Genomic DNA, 22,282 nt, shown 5'->3' with positions numbered 1-22,282 from the left:
AGTCACATCAACAGTCAATAAGGGAAGGGCAACTGATGTCATCTACCTGGACCTAAGGCATTTGACTCTGCCCCACAGGACATCCTGGTCACCAAACTCCAAAAACATGGACTTGATGGGTGGAGCACTGGCAGATAAGGAATTGGCTGTATGGTCACACACAGAGAGTTGTGAGCAACAGCACAATGTCCACTCAGAGAGCGGTGACACAAGCCACTCTCATTTCTGCTAGCCATCTTTGCCTCAGTGGACAAACCTGCCTTTAGCTCCAAGGATTTTCCTTCAGGAAAAGGTACTGAGAGGCACTCGGGCCATGAAAACCAAGCTGGCAGAATTGAAGCAGCAGAACAGACCAGAAAATCAAAGTCATGCCTGTGGAGACATACCAGAGGTTTGAAAAAGACAGTGTAATTTTTCTCAAGTACTAAAGCAACAAACTGAGAAGAAATGAGAATCCACCCAAGAGACTACAGAGTCTGAGAAAGCCTTCAGAATAAATGCAGCAGCCAAGCAAACTCTGGGGCCTGACAGCAGTGTTAGTGATTGAAGCCTAATTTTAACCTACAGCTCACATTTCTACACCTAACAATGAACTGCTCCTTCCTTTCTGATAAAGGTCTCCATCAAACGCTCAGAGCCATATCCAGGTCATTATATTCACACAGGTTACTTTACTGGTCAAATTCCACAAGTAAAAGCAGGAAGATCACATCTCAGAGTGAAATCTTGAGAGCCAAGTATCCTCTTCCTCCTTAGCCTACACTGCAAACTGCAGATCAGCTATGAATACATCTGCTGCTACCTAATCAGCGGGTACAGCTGTATCAATGAGAGTTAGGAAGAAAAGAAAGATTTCACTCAGCCCTTTCAATGCCTTAGAACTAAGAGGAAGTTCTTCCCAGAGAGAGTGATTTGCCATTGGAATGGGCTGCCCAGGGAGGTGGTGGAGTCACTGTCCCTGAAGGTGTTCAAGAAAAGACTGGATGAGGCACTTAGTGACATGATCAAATTGACTGGATAGGGCTGGGTGCTAGGTTGGACTGGATGATCTTGGAGGTATCTTCCAATCTGGTTGATTCTATGATACTTGCCAGCTTTGGGCTAATTAAATACTCAAAACCAACTCAAGAGGCTTTTCTCTCTGTTGCCCTGCTTTTTACTCAATGATGCATATAGGAACAGAAAATATGCAAACTCTGCCATTCTGCTCTGGTGGCCTTTTATACTGTCTTTGCTTTCCCTGACAGTGCAATGTCAAGGCAATTCTAGAGTGTGAAGGGTGAAAGGGTCAGGCTGGAACCAGCATCCACAGCAGGAAGTGTGCCAGTGCAGACAGGTAAACAGAGGTGGGTCACCACACAAGGAAAACCATCTGATCAGTGCCTGAGGTTCATGACAGAGGGGCATTTGGGGGGAAACCAGTAGAGCACAGAGGACAGATTTTAAAACATGTCAAAAGCTCCCCACATATTGCTTCTATCAGTACCCTGCAGTGCAACATCTGTTCCATGTACCCATCAGGGAAGAGGCTACACTACTCGTCGGGCTCTGTCCTCACCAGCGTAACTGCTGCCTGGCCTGAGAAGACTTTTGTTACTCTTCATGTAACGAAGCAGCAGGAAACTGCCAGGTGAAAAGAAAAATGAGGACCATTCCTCAAAGATGGCCACTTAACACTTAACTTTTAGCTGCAAGCCTAGCTGGAAAACTGACAATAAAAGCAGGTCATGCCACTGGGCACCCATCAATTATCATCATTTACCTGTCCTGCCAAGATATTTACATGTCTTTAACACTGCTATAAGGACATGGCTTTCTTTAATACCCTCACTACAGAAAACCCATTGGCTAAACTTTCATCTATGGAAACAGAGATACAGAAGGTAACCAGGTACACATCACCCACAAAGAAAGGTCAGTTGGCTCAATTTTGAGTCCTATACTCTGCCTGCAAATCATGCAGGGAACACAGGAAGACTGTGGTAGAAATGGAAATCAGTCTCTTAGGTGCTGATGATCTCATGACCAGACCATCCAAGTTCTATGCTCCAGTGTACACCTTGGTTCCCTTTCAGGAGATCCCGCTCTGGTCAGGGGGTGGACTAGATGATCTTTCGAGGTCTCTTCTAGCCCCTGACATTCTGTGATTCTATGGGACATAGCATGACTGGCAACACTGCCAGCAACACAGAACGTGAATCCAGAATACTCAGCTCCCAGCCCCTTATCAGAGCAAAAGCACTCATATACATACCAGTTCTGCTCCAAGTAGTCTGTGACATCTACAGTCCCCCCTACATCCCCACATCTACTGTTTGGCTCCTGGGATGTTTTGCACCCAGCTGACAGCTCCTGGACCTTGTTGACAGATGCAAAAAGCGCAAATGTTTTGCTCTGCAGGTTAAGTTTACAACAGCAATGGGTCTGTCTGCAATGAAGGATTCCGGGAGATGCACACACAGAAGTCATATTGCTGTCTCTGGACAACAACACCACAGCAGTCACCTTGCTTTCTATAGGGAGAGAAAGAAGCTTTGCTATCCATCAAATTTAAAGCAGGTCAGCAAAGTAACAAGAGGTAAAGTGAAATTAGAAGTTGGCCCAGGACAGGTGGCCACAGTACCATTTCATCACATGGATTACCACCTTCTCCTGCACATGAGAGCACTCAGTGCTGAGGTCGAAGTGTAGAGGCTCATCTTCTCTTAGTAGCACCACGGACTGCCAGGCAGATCTGCTCCTTCTCCATTTCTTCTCCTGTGACTTTGTCGTGTCATTTCCAGCATCCTCAATTTATCCAGGAGGATTATCACCCTCCATTTTCCACCAAAACATAACAAAAATCACCCCACTGCAAATGACCTACATACCTCCATACTGGAGTGAGGATGAAAGCAAGGCTACGACATTTGTTGTCTTGCTTAGGGCTACGTTTACTGCTGATTGACCTCCATGACAGGCTGCCCCTCTCAGCAGAAATCTGGGCAGTAACAACAGATCAACACTCTTTTTTTTGTTTTACTTTTCTTTTTTTGGAGCAAAACTAAAGAAAAAGAAACCTTCCTTCTGAAATGAAATTATCTCCTGGCCATAAGTTGGAAAGAGAAAATTCTGGTTCTGCTCACTTGCATAATTATTAGTCATTACTTCTGTTTAAATCTTTATTTAGTAACACCCAAAACCTCCAATTTAGAACCTAGCCACGCACAGTTCAGAACAGAGCAGGAGTCAGCAGGCTGGTCTATAGGCTGTTATCCAGGTTTCAGCTAGATTTAGTCCTCCAGAAGCTTGCTCAGCTCATTCAAATCTACCCCTTGTGATAGGCAAGAGTTGTTCTCTTATACCATAAGGCAGGTAAAACTGAGCTGCTATAAATAGTCTATGCAAGCTATGGCTTACTATTTTACTAATTAACATTTTCATCCTGTCTTTTTTTTTTGCTGAAGTCCCACCTCCTTATCCCCTCAAACTGTTCTCACACTTCATGAGTTTCACCTCACACGAAATGGTCATCTCCTTTGTACCCAACCACAATTTGCTTCATTCCAGAAAAGGAGATGTCCAAGCTTTGCCTGACTGAGAGCTGTAACTTGCCTGTTGCCTGAGGTCTGCAGCTGATCTGCAATCAAGCAGAAAAGGATTGTAGCCTCACGGTCATCTATAATACAGAAGAGTAAAACAAGAAGAATATAGCTGTCAGCATGTATTGCAGCCAGCCTGTTTGAATCAGTGGCATGCTCCATACAGGGACCTCTAATCTCCCTGTGACTCCCTTGCATTAAAAGCAGGGCAGGGTATGAAACAAATCCAGCTAGGTCTGGAGGTGCAGGCAGTCCACGCTTAGCATGAGGAGATAGTTCCTAGGCTATTTTTGTGAAGGAGTATGTAGGATCTAATTTGAAATTCTGCAGCTCCTGCTCCATTTTAGTATTTATTATTAGGAAAAACAAATGGTGCTTAAACTGTGCTTTGTAGTTTCCAAGCATTCATAAACATTAATTAATATCTTAACACATCATCTTTCTGTGGTGCTCATCTGGCAGTGCATCAAGAAATTACAACTCGACTGGAAAAACATTACTGTTTTAAATATAACCACAAGAACTTAAACCAGGAATAATGAGCAAGAGAAAGAGATCCCAAAAAATCCCAGACTGCTGCAAAACAAAGTCACATAGTTCTTACCAGCTTTCTGCCTAGTGGCTAGAGCTGAGATATAAGCAGCAGCGTAAACCAACAGATTTGACTCATGCAGTATTTACTGCTCAGCCCTTGGAGGCCATCAATCCTAGACTTTTTCACTGGTGAGTGAAGATCTGGGTCCACCAAATTGTGTTCCAGAACTGCCTGATGTCCTCTGGAACAGTCTAAGACCAAATGGAGAGTCTGTAGCTGTTTATTGCTAGCCAACTCAACAACCACCAATTCATATTCATCTGTCAAGGAATATGCAAGTGGAAGAAAATATTATGGTCATGTTCATTTGTTTCTGATTACAAAATATATGTAAATGCATATGCAAATTTAAGAGCACCCATCAGGCTCATGGCAAAATGCCAAATTAGCCCTTAGTATTACAAACTTGGGGGTGGCTGGCAGGAAGACAATGGTGAGTACAAGTGAGGCTAGGCAGTCCCTTTAGAAGAAGCCAAAACTGGGCTGCTCCGAAGGGGCAGGTGGATAAATCCTGCAGTAACTTGTCACTTTAAACGAAGCTGAGGGGCTATAGAAAAATCTGCTCCTACTGCAGTTAAAAGTGCGATAATTACAGAGCAACGGCCTCCTCTGTCATTCAGTAGGCAGCATCCCCAGGAAATCTTGCTCTGTAATCAAGGGAAGAGGTGCAATCAAGCCCCTATTCAGGCTTCGTTTAGAAACAGCCGCCGCAGGAAACACAAAGGATTCAGCGTGGTGCTTTGTGATACTGGCGATCGGATCAACGTCTTGGTTCTGCAACTACAAGCAGAGTTCATGTCATTTCTAAGCACATCTTCCATTCACTTTGCTCACCTAGGCACTAGGGAGAGGTCTTGGGTCAAAATAGTGGTGCATAAAACGTTAAACTCACATTGTCCACCTGAGTCAATGGACTCTCTGCACCACCACGTCAGAGGAAGTGAGCATTTCTGGCATACGAAGGAGGAGAGCACAATCCTGAAGAAGCAATTACACACGTGCTCATCTGCCTGCTACCGCAGCACAGCTTCCAGAACTTGTGTGGCCAAGGTTTTGTTGTCTGGTTGGTTTGCTTGTTTCTTTCCCCTCCTCCCAGCAACATGAATGTTTCTGTGCTGCTCAAATTCTGAAGGAACCTTATTCTCTTGGCAGCAGCCTGATCCCACGAAGACTGATGAGGTTTATTAGAGGGGAAGGTGTCTCTGACTTCAGCTTTCATTGCCGAGAAACATACCAATTAACTGCTAGTCAGATCAGCCATTCTTTGCAACCTACAGACTTGTCAGATCAAATGAGCCAGTTTACTCCAACTGCTATAACAACGCTATCAAATTTGATTCAAAACAGCCCAATCTTCCAAGGTGTGCATGCATTTGCATTTCCACCATACACACTCAGACACCAAAACTGACCAGCAATGAGCAGCTTCAGCTACTCATCTGGGCATGCAGCTGCCATGACATACACAACTCTAGTCACTTTGGGTGCACATTAAGTGCCAAAAGTCTTTCTGCACATCAGGGGCATGTTCTGGACAGAATTTTCAGTTTTGTCTCAGTATGGAATGGTTCTCTGCTGAGGTTCACCATAACTTTGCATGACAGTAACCCCAGAATACTGTAAACGGAGCTTCATTCTGTCACAGCACAAAATAAGTAGGTTCCACACTCTGGTTTTGGCCACAGAATAACTGAGTTGGTTGTAGTTTTCACTATCTGCAAAGCTATCAGTCAATAACCAAGTAATGGCCTGGATACTGTCAAGAGAAGTCATTATTAAAAAGGTACAACTTGCAGTTAGCTGTTCAAACAGAAGTTATTATTGGTTAGATTCCATCACTTCCCAGTAAAAGAGCCAGCTCCAGTGACAACATGAAAATATGCACACAGACTACAACCTAGTAGCTACTGTAATGCTGTTACAGATCACCTCCAAAAGGGAGCTGATATCCACTTGAAAGAACACACCATTTTCAAAAATGAGCCTGGGAATAAAATGATCACATTACCTCCACAAATATCCAAAGGCAGGATAAGGAAACAAAACTGAACAGTTCTGACAAAAAAAATCCTCTCAGTTTCTTGGGAAAAAAAGGCAAGCAACGGAAAAAACAGGTGGGTTTGTGGCCAGTCAAGCCACAGGCAGGAAGAGCCTGCATCCAGTTCTGCTGTTCCTACCACATCCTACTGTTGATCAGCAGAGATGCTCACAGAATTCAAAGAGAGCTTCTTTGAAGTCTGTCACATTTTACAAAGGCAGGTAAAAAAGTCAGTTATACTTAACTTGTTTTCTGTTTTGTTTCCTTGCCACTTTACTTCGCTTATTTCCACTTACTAAACAGCTTTTCTTCTTGTTTTCCCCTTCTTTACACAATCTGCACAGACACTGTTACATTTGTGGATGACAGAATTTAACAACACAGAAATCACAACCGCTGCAGCATAGGGGAGGAAGAAAACAAAGCAGATTATAAAATTCTAGCATGAATCAAATACACATAACGAATTGATACAGGAGAAAACTGAAGAACTGGACAAGCTAATCACTGTTCATGGAAATCTCTGTATTTGTTCAGTGGAAAAGTTCTCTGTGCAGCATCTTCGGTGCGAGTGAACAGACCACAGCTAACAGTGAGTTAAAATGTTTACTAAAAAAAAAAAAGGTTAATCGTGACAAATTTCTTTGCTCACCCTCAGTAGAAGGATGGGCTGAAAACTGATGAGTCACTATAGGAAACAAACAGCAACGGTGACGCACGGTTTCAAAAGGTAACAATAGCACTGCTTGATCTGTGATGTCTACAACAGAAACATCCCTGGATCCATTGGAAGATGGATTTGAGATTGCTCCACCCACTCAGGAAATGCAGGAATTCCACCATCTGAGCCCTGGTTAGAGCTCTCACAATTGCCTCACTACCTGTGGAGTAGTGGAAAAGCCCTGCTGCCCTACAGAAGTCTCACTCACAATATTTTCTCAAGACATTCACTGAAAACAGTATGCTCTTGATGTCTTGAGCAGCAGCCCATGGAGTCTGGATCCATTAGCCCAGCTGCAGAAGGAGACTTCTATATGTTTCAGGGTCTAAAGCCGTGCCTATGTGGCTCTTGCAAACTTCCATCACTCAAAACTGGCATTTGGACACGAGACATGTTTGGTCTGTAATTGTATTAGAACCAGGTGTGGCAGTCAGGCTACTGAAGCACCTGGTCACATCCAACAGTGTCTCCAGCTCACATAACTCATGGTTCAAGCACAGAAATTAGTTCTGGCTCATTACTGGTTTGGACCTAATAGCCAGAAAGTATTCTGGTGTTCAGCACCTCACAGACTCGCACCTCCTATCTCACGCTCATGTGCTATTACTGCAATGGTTGGACACCAAGCTGCATTTTGTTATCATTAAGAGCACCTTAAAACATTCATATGCACATATGGATGTTGTGCTTATTTTCCAAAATTCACTTTCCTATAAAAACATGTTTGCTTCTGCATCTATACTGTAAGTGTAGAGCTGTATTTATACAGTATTTCTGTAGGGCTTTCTGCTTACATATCAACAGTACAGGGACTTCATTTTCAGCACTTCTCACATACTAAATTCCAGTTAAACTGTTTTCTTTGCCAAAGGAAGTAAATAAACACTAGCTGCAATAGGATATCATTGCAAGTATCTCCATCCTGTCAAAATTCCATGTTGCTTTGGTTTTCTTCTTGAGATTGGGCATTTCTTGCCCAGGTTCCATCTTTGGCTTAAAGTCAAGCTGTTATGTTTACACCCAAATGTCACCAAAAAACACTAAGACAATATTCTCAAATTCACACTGGGATTTCCAGTTGGCTTAAGTCTCTTGCATATACACAGTTAATTAATATCACACTGCTAAAGACCAAGGTAAAACCCCTGAAACACACTTCATCACATGATTTGCATGACTTAAAACTCCTGCAGTCATTAAGACAGAGTATGATACAATGTAGAAACACTCAAATCCCTCTTCCCTTCGCAATACTAAGTAAGATGATTCAGTAGGTCCCAAAGCAATTTAATCAAGGGTGTTAAAACAAATCAAGGTGCCATTCAGTGATTAGTATGCAAGTAACTGAGGAGGAGCATGGGGCTTCCACAGACTAGCAACAGCTAACAGCAGTGCCCTGACAATCAAGTCATTAGCCTTAGACGCATGGTTCCTGTATAGCAACATTTTACTCAGTTTTCAGGAACACGAGGGAGTGGAATTCACCCAGATAGCTAACATAACTTCTTACCAACACCAACATAGAGTAATTCTGTATTTACCACTTTATGTTCTCTACCCTTATCAATAAGCTGCTGATAAAAATCTGTCCATGGTACAACTGCAGAATCCTTTCCAAAAGGCACATCTTGCAATTGCACATGCTATTTCCATTTCATTACTTTCAGCTGGAAAAAGAATGGTGGTAGCCACCGGAAGGGATAAGAGCTCAGTCACAGCCCTGCTAAGTGACAAATTAACTCTTTGGATTATGCAAAAATGAATGGGAGGCAAGGAAGTATTCTCTTACCTTCAGAACACAGCTTGCCAGCGTACCCAGTGGCTGAGCAGTCACAGTGTGGCTCACCATCCAGAAGGAAGCACGTGCCACCATTTTCACAGGGGTTTTCTGCACAAAGCCCTTCCATTTCCAGTCGGACCCCTTGACTGCCCAGGAGCTGTGGTTCAGAGTTGCCATACTTCAGATCCAGGATAAATCCTTGAAAGGGAGGCTCACCCAGAACACCATCAAGGGTCAAGGCAGCAGGACGGATATCCAGTGGGACTCCACCAACAAAAAGGTCACTGACGATATTCATGTACTGGCGTTGTGGACGCACCTCGCCCGGCTTTGCTTCCCCATCCAGTACCAGCACTGTCCGAAGGTGATTGCGGCTGATCATCAGGAAGTGCCAGTTGCTGTCATTGACCCGCTTCTCTGTGATAACTGTAGTCTCTGCACAGTCCACACTGAACTGGAGCTGGATGCGCCCATCAACAAGGGACAGACAGAGGAAGTCACAGACACCACCATCATCAAAGTAGAGGAGCAACCCAGCAGAGACATTGGTCTTGAACTGGAAGCTGAGTTCACTTCTAGTGCTGGCATCCCAGCGGAGGTAGCGGGCCCACTGGTTGGGGATGCCCATGAACTCCAGACCCAAACAGAGACCCAGCAAGGAGCCCAGCAGCAAACTCACCTTCAAGGTGAAGTAAACAGAGTGCAGAGTGAAGCCCATTGTTTCAAGAATCTGGTCTTCCCTAAGAGAAAAATAAAAGCCACGCTACTGGGAGGAGAACCCCAGTAGTCAACACCAAATGTTAAATCCAGTGGGAAGAGGAGGACAGCAGAGTGACAGAGGAACAGTAGGTGGAAATGAGATGGCCAGCACACGTGACCAAGAGGAAAGTATCTCCTCCTCAAGCAAAATCTCACTTCTCTTTTAGAATCCAGAGGCTTTTATCTCAGAAGTACAGCACATATAAAGTGACTTCTCCAGCCAGTACTTCTGTGAAGGGCAAAATAACCCGCAGTGAATTGTTTGGGTAGAACACAACGGTGACACTGGTTGTTCCAAGGAGGAGCAAAAGGCAAAGCTAAAGCCTGAGCCTCAAATTCAGGTTTCCTAGAAGTGCCAACAATATTGATGGAGGTTGCAGTGACATGGAGGAGAGACTGAATTCATAAAACACGTGATCCTTGAGAAGACAAAAATAAAGTCAATCTTCATGATGTGCTGCTGGCCACCCAGCCCATAATTTAGTGCTTGCCACTCGCAGAGCTTGCACCACCTATGAGATCAAAAGAAGAAAAGAAGGGAAAAAGTTAGCCCTGCTACTCATCATATCTTTACCAAGAAGCTTATTAACAACTTGTCTAGTAACTCATTTATGCTTCTTAATACTTTGGTTACCTCTTCACATCTGCAGTTGGCTGTACAGACCTCCAAAGCAGCAAGAACATTTTGGTCTTCTTAGTTTTTAGGATACAAGAGAGAACTTGTTGAGCGATCTGCACAAACCACAATATTAAGCAGCTCCCTTGATGGGTGCAACCTCATTGGCTTTACTGAAATTTTCAATGAACATACTCAGAGCAAAGATCGGAGGTCCTTAGATCTCAAAACTTCACACAGACATCATTTTAACTTCCAATTCCACTGTTTTTATTATGTTTTGTAGCACACCAAGCAAGCATTAGAGGAGATAACCCTGCTGTCAGCCCATCATGCCAATAACTGCTTTTACTTTACACGTCTCCCACACTTCAGGGACTATAACAGAGACCTTTGCAACCTACAAACACATATTACACAAAATAAGTACAGCAACCTGTAGCTTAGATGGTAGGAAACTTGCAGCTTACATAAGAAGCACTTAACCACTGACCCTGGTCTAGTGATTTGGCAAAAAGGCCAAACTCAAGCTTAGTCAATAGCGAGAAATCCAACTGCCTTCAGTGTGCAGGAGTGACACTTGTTCACACTGGGACATCACCCATGCAAACAGAGGGTGATTGTATACCTGGGACAGGAGGATGTTTTAAGATGTCAAGTAAAGACAGCACAAAGCTAGGCTGATTCTTTGAAAATTCAGCTTTAAAACCAAGTTAGGTTTCCATTAACACAGGTGCTTGTTTACAGGCATGAGAAGGGCATGACATCAGCTCTGGGAGCGACTAACATTATCACAGATACAAAGCAAGAAAGGAGGTGATGATAATCAAGGCCTTCAACCCCCCCACAAGTCAGCATGAACACAGATGTCACAAACTGGCTCACAAACCCTGAGAGACAGTATTTGCTTGGGGAAAGTGTTTTGCACTGCAGACAATGCTGGGGCTGCTGTTGCTCCAAGCAGATGCCTTTTAACCTCAGTACTCACCTTGTTCTGAAAGAGGCCCACAGACACTACAGAAGTGGACAGTGCAGAAAGTTTGTATGGCAAGGGCATCCTGGCCTGCATCAGGAATGGTGTGGTCAGCAGGAGCAGGGAGGTCATTCTGCCCCTGTACTCTGCACTGGTTAGACCTCACCTTGAGTACTGTGTTCAGTTCTGGGCCCCCCAGTTTAGGAGGGACATTGAGATGCTTGAGCGTGTCCAGAGAAGGGCGACGAGGCTGGGGAGAGGCCTTGAGCACAGCCCTACGAGGAGAGGCTGAGGGAGCTGGGATTGGTTAGCCTGGAGAAGAGGAGGCTCAGGGGTGACCTTATTGCTGTCTACAACTACCTGAGGGGTGGTTGTGGCCAGGAGGAGGTTGCTCTCTTCTCTCAGGTGGCCAGCACCAGAACAAGAGGACACAGCCTCAGGCTGCGCCAAGGGAAATTTAGGCTGGAGGTGAGGAGAAAGTTCTTCCCTGAGAGAGTCATTGGACACTGGAATGGGCTGCCCGGGGAGGTGGTGGAGTCGCCGTCCCTGGGGCTGTTCAAGGCAGGATTGGACGTGGCACTTGGTGCCATGGTCTAGCCTTGAGCCCTGTGGTAAAGGGTTGGACTTGATGATCTGTGAGGTCTCTTCTAACCCTGATGATACTGTGGCAGGGGCTGAGCTGAAGAAGAATCACTACAGAGGAGAGAGGAGAGCTCTCATAGTCATGGTCTCTGCTCTGCCCACCCCAGGGACTTGCAGAAACTGTGCATCTCCAGGGCTGACAGTATGGCAAATTTAGCCAGCATGAAAAGCAAGTCACTTAGAAAACAAAATGGGATCAATTAAAAGAAAACCCACAAGTTGGACAGAAGGGTGAGCTTTCAGTGCCCAGTGGAAACCAGGCCTGTTCCCTGCAGCTGCACGAGTGGAGCATTGTCATGGAAGTCCTGAATGGGCCCAGTACATGTCCCGGATTGCCCAGGTATGATCCTGTGGTCCTTTCCCTCTGCTGGGGGTGGGGGGGTCTGTGGTGCAGCAGAGCACAAGGAGAAGACAAAAGGCTTGGAGACACCCACTTTAAGGGTCTAAGACTTGCCCAGACTTATTCTTCTCAAATAAGGGAAAGCAAGCTCCTGACTTCATCTAATATGTTGAGGTTTGGCAGAGTGCCATCCTGATTGGCGAATCTCCGTGGACAAAGGGGCCATTACTTTTCAGCACAACAATAAACAGGCTTTTGCTACATGCCTGCACTGCTATGCCTGCTCTGCCCTGCCACATTAGACTCTGCTTTGCCTGCAATGACTTTTAAGACGCTGACAGAACTCACTTCAAGTGTTTGGGTACTGTCTGTGTGCTGGTTTGAGGCTAATTGGAATATTTTACTGAAAGAAATTATATTTTTAGCTGTGAGAAGAAAGAAAAAATACACAACAGTAACCTGTATCACTCATTCTTCTGCTGAGAAATGCAACTAGTCAAAATGTAGATAAGATACTCCTCACACACTGCTCAGCTCTCAGCTCTGTTCCTTCTCTCTGATGGTCTGTGTGTGTTTCCATCTGCCTTAATTCTAATCCAACCTAACCCTTTATTTCCCCTAACCCTCTTGTCATCTTTTTGACATCTCACCTCAGTTCTTTCCAGATTTATCCTGTGAGATATATGGGGATTGTTCTGGTTATTTCTGAAAGGAGGAAGAGAGGGTGAAGAAGAGGTTTGAGCTGGGAGCCTCCTGGCAGTCTGATTTTTTTTGGGGGGGAGGGGGATTTTGTGTTTCTGTATTACTTTTATCTTGTACATAGCTGTAAATATGTGTGTGTAAATATATGCTTGTAAATTGTGCTAAGCTGTAAATATAGCTTCATTCCTTAACTTCCAGCCATCTGAGTCTAGTCTGGGGGAATTCATTGCTGGGACACACACACACATAACTCCCAAACCATCACAGTCTGATACTATTTTCTGAGGAAATATTCAAAGCCTCTTTGTAAGAAATTCTGTAACTAAATTCTATTGTGCCTTCTGCCTTAGCAACACAAAAGAGCCTCTCAAGTCTCCTAGTGGGCAAGCAGTATAATTGACCACAAAAACCTCCTTACAGTTCTAAGTTTAGTGCTTGTATTTGTTAGTTATTTCTTAACTATTCTAAGTTGCCTGTTCCCTGTGTGTATAAATATTCAAACTGTGTATTTTGAACATTGTAAGTAAGTTTTCTGGTGAGATTTAATGTTAATAAACAATTTTTGTAGTTATTAACAATCTTCACATGGATATAAAAATTAATATTGAGAATTAATTTTGCATAATTCATAGCAAGCATGTTAGCTAAACTGCTGTAAACACAAATAAAATCTAGTCAAAACCAGAGGGAAGATAATTCCTTTTAATTGTTAACAACCTGGCTCAGAAGAATGGAAGGAAAAAGGAGATGTTAGGAGTGTAAAATGAAAAAAAAGGAAACCAAGATCCAAGTGCTCAAATCATCTGTCTTCCTGATAATCACAATGCTGCCTCAGTTCATGGTGGTTTAGGGGAGCTTTGAAAATCAACTGGAAAAAATAATTATGTGGCTCTTGTCCATTTACCTTTCTCCTCTGTGCTCCCTAGTGGCTCCTCTATTCTCCTTCTCCATAAATCATGGGCTATTTTAGACTGAGAGGGAGGTTAGAAAGAAAGTGATGACCCAAGTCTGGAATTATTGATGAGATGGGAATAGGAATATAATAATGTGTGTAAATTAGCCAGAGATGTGCTCCATGCAGCTCACACTTCCCTGAAACTACTACCACCACCACAGCAAACTTCACTGCTCCACCAGACAGCTATGTGCTCAGCCTGAGCTGGAGAAGGAGGCAAGCCTAGTAACAACCACCCACAGAAACCACCAATGCAAAGCAGTTCTCACATCAGCTTTGATTGTCTTTGGTAGCGAGGTTTGCACTACCTGCATTAGAAGTGACCCTGAGCCTTAATCTTCCTGTTTTAGAAGACTAACTAAGAATCAGTGAAAAGTGCTGTAAACTACAGCAGCAAGCATGAACACTCCATAGATAACCACAGATAAGATGCATATGTCCACACAGAGCCCAGATGACTTTCCAAAAAGCCTGCCAATCTCTCCCAAACCCAGGCTGATGAAACCTTGTTTTACACACATGAGGAAATCTGTCTCCATTGGTTGTTTCAATTGTCGGGGTATTTAAAACTGTCTATGTGGCACATTTTTTTCTAACATTGACACCTGTTCATTAGGAGAGCACAAAGGCCAGAGTTCACAAAGGAAACCAGGCAAAAGCGTTCAAACAGAAACAGCACTGTTGACTGATAGAAGCCAAAGCAATTCCTTTCTACCTGTTTTGGAAGAAAAAATACAACAACCACCACCACCAAACAAAAAATACCCCACACCTGAAACACCACTGCCAGTTCTGCTTCAGAAGAGGAAGGTGACACAAACCCCATGAAATACAGGTGTCACTTTTGGGTGCTTCACTGCCTTTTGGACCCTGCAGCCCAGGTTTTGGGAAGGCTGCCCACACCGAGCCGCAAGTGGGCTGGGGCCATCACAGGCTCCTCCAGAGCTCTCTCAGCACTCATCAGTCCTGATCCATAGAGCTTGTGCTATTTGAGTTTTGTGTCTCACGTAGTTCAGCCTGTGAGAGCAAAACTCACCACATAGCAGCTCTTAAAGGAAAAAAAAAATAAAATCAGAAGACAGCATCCTCCTCAACAGTGGCCTGGACCTGAATCCCAGCCTGTAAACCCTAACAAAGATCTGTGCCTTGTCCATTTCCCATAATGATTCTCCAAGGCACACTGAGATGAATAATTTTCTGCTCTTACAATTTTATTTTTAGCATAAGTACTACCTTAGCAGCCTCAGAAAGCACACTGCTACCATAGCAATACAGTGGAGTTTGGGACAATAACTACAGAACCCCGTAATACTTTTTTACCTATTTTATCGCTGAGAAATCTCAAACTTTGTCACAGCATGATCACATCTGACAAAGAAACGACTTCATAATGGACAGTGCCTCTCCCAGTCACGAATCAGCAACACTCCTGTTCCAATTCCACCTATTGCTCACATGGAAGATCTGCATAACAGATGTTTTGCATGTTACATTTTTGGCTTAATGTGATTTAGCAGCACAAAACAAGACAGTGAGTCTGATAGGATGAGCCCTTCGACAAACCACTAGGTGAAGTCTTTGCAGAGTATTTTAAGTACTTGCTACCCTGAAGGAAGAAGAGAGCAAGTTGCAAGTTATCTCTACAGCATCTCCAGCTGCCTGTATCACCTTCCTGGCCTGCTAGAGTGCTGAAGACAAGAAGGGACCTGCAGGCTGAACAGACGGCTCAGCATTTCACACACACAAAATCTGCTGTACAGAACACACCCACCTGCATTTTTGAAACATCCCACTCGCAGAGCTGATAGAGCTGTACAGTTCCCAAGTCAGGTAAGGGAGGCAGCCCCACTGCAGTGCTGTGGGCAAGTGCTACCCAACCACCACATACTTTCTCTAAGTTCAGAACAGCCTATTAATGCCAGGTCAGAGCCATCTGCTCAGCGGCCCATGAAGAGGGTCTTGCCCTCACTTTAGAGTGGCTCTCAACAGCCTATCACCTGTATCCAGAGAATGAGTGACATTATCTAATTGCTAACTAATTTCCATAATTACTGACTGGCATAGTCTGTATGCAAGGTTAATATCTTTGCAAATGTCCCACAATGCACCTGCTTAGGAAAGAGTGGGAGGCTGGAGGCTGCTGCTCCACAGCTTATTTACTCAACTGCCCAGAAAGGCTGCAGGATATGGGTTTGTTACCCACTACCCTCCCTCCTCTGCTGTCTCACTCTCTGGCTGCTAATTGCCTTTTTTTTTTTTTTTATTTGAAAGTGTAAATTTTAGCACAGCAGAAAGAGTACCAGAGTTAGATGAACCCAAGGACCCCTGCCACTGCAGCCCAGTGCAAGTTTGTGAAAGTTCTACTTCAGAGTGCTGGACAAAATCCTGCTGATACACTGATGAAAGGTGTTTACAGTCTGTCCTCCTGCAGCCTGCTACCCCCTTCCACAACCAAAACTATTCATTATGCCATACTTCATGTGGAAGGAAAGACTTACCTGGGTCACCTAGAATACAAGTATTTATATTGCATATGAACTCCTTCTTATCTTTGCCTTAAGATCCAGTGGCTTGCTTTATTCTCCAGCTCCTAATGAAGCAAAGGAATTTTAGGAAGGGGTAAACAGGACCCAAATTTGGCTCTGCACCCATGTGTGTTCCAACAGTCAGCCCAAAGCACAGCAATCAGATCATTAGAGCTCTACAACATATGCTGCTCAAAATGATCCAGTGAGATTTGCAATCAAAAATTGATATTAAAACCCAAGCTTGCCAGTGGCAGAGAAATGAGGAATAATATTTATTCAATCTGTATTCACTCATCCAGTTCTCTAGTGAGCAATGGGCTCCTTTCAGCTGATGCCTTAAGTGTGGGTCTCCACAGAGACTCCTATCTCTTCAGCAGAAATCTTTCTGCCTGGTCTACCACAGTTGACCTGGGGTTAAAAAAGAAGGTAGAAAAATATTCCCCAAAAGTCCCCTTCTGATGACAAATGTTGATGTGAAAATTGTGATTTGCAACTGTCACTGGGGAGCACACTGGTACACAAAAAAACCTCCCATCAGAGTTTCTCCAGCAAGGATGCACAGTGAGATGTTTAGAGAGAACTGAGAGGGCACATGGAGGCTTTAAAATTCAAGAGGCCAGAGAAAACTACATGGATTAATTTAGTTTTTTAGTTCCTCCAGCAACATTTGCATCTCAGCTATAAATCTGGATTCTGGCAACATCCCCCTGCTGGGACAGAGAGGATTCTGGGGTGGTGCCACTGGAGCACAGCTGAAAGAAGAAAGCTGAAGATAGTAGCAGACAGCTATTCTATGGTTCCAGTACCCAGGGAGAGTTCGGTGGCACTACGCTGCTGCTAGAGATCAAAGATAGGAAAAGATGTGCCCTCCTTGGGGAAGAGGTTAGAAGTACAGCTGAAAATGAGAGCTCTGCCTTGCACACAGGACCTGCTGAAAGTGGCAAAACTTCATGGGATGGAGCATCTCATAGGACTGGCTGCACCAAGAGAAGTGGAAATAAAACCAGAGAAATTTAAAGCTTTACCTTGGATGCAGGGACACATGTGGACATGATAGCTACCATCTTAAAATGGGGATTGGGGGTGACACAGAGCACTTGGTAATCTTTTTTTTTTTAATGGCTTCAAGAGATATAGTATTCATGCCAGTCTCTAACATCACTCTGAGAGCCACACATGTCTTAACCCCATACAAGTCCGAGGAGAACTCGTACTCTGCCACCTTCATTGCTCTTTCCCATCACTCTTATATCCTGCAGACTTAGCTTTTCCATTCTTGGAAGTGGATATGGAGTTCCTCAGTTTTCCTTAACTGAATTCAGCACAAAGCTCCCTAGGAGGCAGTGGTAAAAACTCTGTATCAAAGGAAAAAGCAAGAAAAAGAGGTCCAAGGCTGCAATCCGTGACTGTCTTCTTAAAGAGATAGGCTATAAAGCTAGAATTAGTTTGTCTTTGCTTCCCCATAGTGGGTTAGGATACACACAGGCATATATCATGATCTGTAGGTAGGTAGTTGGTTGGTTTCCTAGTTCCTGGGCATGTGTCTTGCAATCAGATTGGTTAAGCCTATTATCCTTTTCTCAGTCCCCAGTTATCACCTGAGGAGGGCAAAAGTGACTGTTTATGACACATCAACTCATGGAGCTCACCTCTAGAAGTGCTGTATAATACCAAAGCTATGCACCTGCGTACAGGGGAGTTGAGCTCACATGCACTCGCAAAACCCAACTGAAATGCCACCAGAGGTCTCAGGGGGGCTATGAGCAAGCTAATGTGCTCAGTTCAACAACAAGCACGCAACCACGCAGAATTATTAGGCCAGGAAGTCATCTGGCTGTTGGAACAGTTAATATTTCATCATAATCACGTCAAGGTTCTCACCTCCTCGGCCTATTTAACAAACTTAAATCAGACCCAGAGCTCCTCAAATCTGTACTGGAAAAAGAAGGGTTAAAAAAGCCATAAGAACCTGCGTAACTCCCTTCTTAAACACTCTTCCTTCCCTACAGGAGGAGTCCATGTAGTCCACAAGAGTGACCTTTAACTAGCCTACCTAGCCCAAGCTCAGCGGGAACGCAATTTACAGACCATTTCAGCTCTCCAGCTTTCTTAACACAAAGAAGAAAAATCAAAACCCAAGCACAATGGAAAAGAAAGAAAGCGAGAAAGAAAATAACCCCGCAGAGCAATCATGTCTGGGGCTCTGATGGCTTTCTGTTCCCTTCCAGGACAGAGAAATGACTCCCAGTGTGTTAATTACTCCCATTACCACAAACTCTCCACTAACAAGGACTAGCTAAAAGGAAGCGCTGGCAGCAGCTGAGCAGTGATTGCTCTGTACTGTCATACAGGAGAAACCAGACTCCCCCCATCTATGAGCTGGCACTAACCAGGAGAGAGATTTCTGCAAAACTCAACAGCTTTTATTGTAATACCCATGGCAGCTGCGCTAGGAACACTGGCCCTCACTCAGTTCCACCCTTGCTAAAAGAAAACGAAGAATACCTGCTTTTCTAAAGACTCTGAAGCTCAAGAGTTGGCACCCTCTGAATCACTACCATTTATTTCATTCCTTCTGTCATTGGCCTGCCTCCATCCTCTACATCATCTCCGCTACCAAGAAGCTTGGAGAGATCTGCAGCATCGTTTATTCTACCAGATCCTAACAGATCAAATGCAAAGCCAGGAGCTGCGTGCAGCACAGTAGGGAATGCTTGAAGGGAATTCTGTCGATTTACAGTGCTGACATTGCTGATAAACAACAAAACTTCTTCCAGATCCCATATCTGACACAGACATTGCATTTCCACTCCCCTTCAATAAAAATCAAGTCTTTTAAAAATATGCTGATACTGACAATTTAAGTTTCAGCATATCATCAGTGTCTGAAAATGAGGTTGCATCCTAGAAGGTTTTCCAAAAATTAACAGTCTAGAATGGGTTTACTTTCACCTCAATACATATTTGACACTGCAGGGACAGGCCCACATTAGACACTCATCAGGATAGGTTGGACTGGATGATCTTGGAGATCTCTTCCAACCTGGTTGATTCTATGATTCTATGTTGGGACTCCCAACTTTGAAGCTGGAGGATCCAAAAGTCATGTGGCATTGCTTTATCAGGCACTTAGCGTTAGGAAAAGTACAAAGCATTAAAAACAAATATCTTGCACGCCAGCCTTTCACAGCTATCTATCCATTTGCTTCTTCCTTTAATAAGTTCTTCATGAGCAATAACAATTCCTTTTCTGTCTTGCAAAGTCTAGTACAACACAATTAAGAACAGAGATCACAGGCACTGATCCTGTACACATTAATAATTGTGGGTTTTCCATACTTGAGCTAGCACTAAAATGCCTCTACATTGCAGAGCTGACATACAGTAAGTCCTTTAAATAAAAACAACAGAGGAGGATTGTCAGAAAGACCAGGGTGAAAACAAAGATTAAATTCATTGTTACCTTCACTTACACACATGTGATTAATTTGGTTATTTTAACTTGCATAGAGTGGAGCACTGTACCTGGCCAGATTACCCTGTCATTACTGTGGCCATTCATTTGTTTTAGGCCATTCCCTACGGCTCATGGGTAGATAAGCAGCACCACACAAAAGGGAAATAACAGGTGTACGGACATCTGGAAACTGGTAGTGGATTTTCCCATTACATAATGTGTACCACTATGTTTTATTGCAGCGTCATACAAAAATGTCTCCTCAGCCTCTCACAAAGCAAGCATGAACACAAAATTTTACCTAACAGGTGTAATAAGCTGCCCACAGTGCAGGGAATGCTTAACTCAGTTCCTAAGCTCCTTAAACAGCTGATGCTCTGCTTCTGGATCAGACAGCAATGTCTTGTGGGAGTCCAGTTAAGCATTGGAATTGAAGTGTGAGGGGGACACATTCACACAGCTCTCACAAGAATTGATGCTGACCAACACATGGAAGCAAAACACTGGCAGCCTGGTAAGCCTTCTAAAAGTCTACAGCCACCGTGAGATTAGGTGTCTGCCTTCTGAACTACATTCCTCCAGCACCAGTAGCTTTAGAAACCTTGGGTTTTGTGGCAATATGGGTAACAGCAGGCTGGAGATTCCCTGCCATGGGAAATCACTGCATTATTCCAGCTCTCTGTTCTTTTAATATTCTGACATACAACATTCCTGCCAAAATTCACTCCACCCCACTCCCTTTCCCCACTTCTACCTAAGGGTTACTAGGGTTGGGTGATGAGAAGTTACACATCTGTTTTCTTACAGAATCACAGAATGGTCTGGACCCATTCTTTTTCTGGTCCATATATCTTCCTATATTGAGGGCTCCAGACTCTAGCTGTAGCATGCTGGGGAATGGACACAGAAATCTTAGCCAAGATAGACTGCTAGCAAAATTCTTTAAGTGTCTGCCTGGAAAAGGGCAATACTTCAAATGGCTTGGGATATTGTAAACTTTCCAGATCATCAAGGAAATAGCTTGGAGCTTCCAAATTAACCAGCAATTACAGAACAAGTAAGAAGTATGCTGGCCATACTGTAGATGCAAGAGCTCACTTCAACCTGGCTTGTGCCTGCAGCACAACATGGTGAACTGTCAGTGTGTGCCAAACAATCCATCACCTAACCCAGACAGCCTGCTGGCAAGGCTGGAGTAACAAAACTGCTGCTCTGCCACAGCAACGTCCCCACAAACAAGGAATGAGACAATTCTGGTAAAGCCATAGGGATACTCAAAGCAGAAATACAGTGCTTACAGCAGAACCTCTTTTGAAAGGAAGCTTGTTGATCATATTTAGGCTCTTAAGCCCTGCAAGTCCCACTCCCTGAGATTTCAGAAGAGTCACACACAGGGCAGGGGGGAATGTTGTTATTTAATTCATTGTATTTCTGTCCTTTGCACTATTTTGCTTTATACATTTCCTCCCTAGTTACACATTTTCCTCAGAGACTTGCTACTGTGAAATGTAGAAATAAACATTAGGATGTGTGAAAGAAAATTCATTTTACAAAATTCACCTATAAAGAACTGGTCTATTTATTTCAGTGGAACCACCAAATGATGTGGTAATGACATTTCCCACAGCAAGTAAAATAGGGGTAGTCAAAAAGGCAGGGAATGAGCACACATAGAAAAGCATGAGAAATCATCATAACTGCAGGAAGGTATGTGGAGAGCACAATTGCCTGATATATGTTAAAATGAACCTAGATAAAAACACTAGGAAATAGTGTAATGGGAAATAACCTTTCACCACCTAAGAAACAGACTCAGGGCACTGCACCACCACACTTCTATTCTCTCCCTGTAAAACAACTCATTGCTGAAAACCCAAAGTAGGCAGCAGCATTCCAGGACCACAAACTCAAGAAGCCAAGCCTTCCAGATAGCTTATCTCCTGAGGTGAGCCCAAAAGGGTGAAAAGAAAAGCTAACCAGCACTATTACAGAAATTAACACTTTTAGAAATGTAATTCAGATTTTCTGTTAGAGCACTTTAACACTACTGGAAAACAAATGTCTCTTGATTTAAGCATTAGTTGCTACATATTGATAAATCAATCACACTTGGTAGGTTTAGAAAAACCTAAAAGACCTATATATTCTCCTGCAAGGGTTCCTTTAAAAGTCAGATGGCCTTTAAAAGAGCTTCCAGCCTTGGGATTCACAGTGCAGTGCCCTGCAAGACAATTGACATTCTGAGTGACTGGGCTGCGAATTCAAAATCCCAACTCGACCTGCTCAAGACAGGATTCAAACTCAGATTATTTTTAAAAGAAGGAAAGGGAGGGGAAAAAAAGGAGAGAGAGAGGAAAATACTTTAATTCCTTTGGCTCTCCAGGACAGTATCTCTCAGGGTATAGATGCAATAGTGGGTTAGTACAGTATCTGACCAGGGCATATTTTGTGCTTTGTAGCACTAAATACAAGTCTCTGCATGGTTAGCAACACCACTGACTAAGGGCAATTATTTGCTATGAAAAACACCAGCTAAAATGAAAATACATCTATTATACTGAGGCATCTCCACTGAATTTTCTGCTTTTAATTTAA

At 43.7% G+C, this 22,282-nt stretch overlaps 1 protein-coding gene across 29 annotated transcripts in view; it reads right to left on the bottom strand.

Annotated features, from left to right (window-relative positions):
• Positions 1-22,282, bottom strand: part of NRXN3 (neurexin 3) — a 1,092,565-nt gene that overhangs the window by 1,003,656 nt on the left and 66,627 nt on the right. For all 29 annotated transcript variants that reach the window (XM_064150720.1, XM_064150904.1, XM_064150893.1 and 26 more), the window contains exon 2: positions 8,725-9,986. In XM_064150720.1, coding sequence (XP_064006790.1) covers positions 8,725-9,433 — 709 coding nt within the window. In that variant the 5' untranslated portion in view covers positions 9,434-9,986. The remainder of the gene's footprint in view (positions 1-8,724; positions 9,987-22,282) is intronic.

This window comes from Pogoniulus pusillus, chromosome 1, assembly GCF_015220805.1.
Source record: "Pogoniulus pusillus isolate bPogPus1 chromosome 1, bPogPus1.pri, whole genome shotgun sequence".
Lineage (NCBI taxonomy): Eukaryota > Metazoa > Chordata > Aves > Piciformes > Lybiidae > Pogoniulus > Pogoniulus pusillus.
This window is presented reverse-complemented; position numbering and strand designations above follow the sequence as displayed.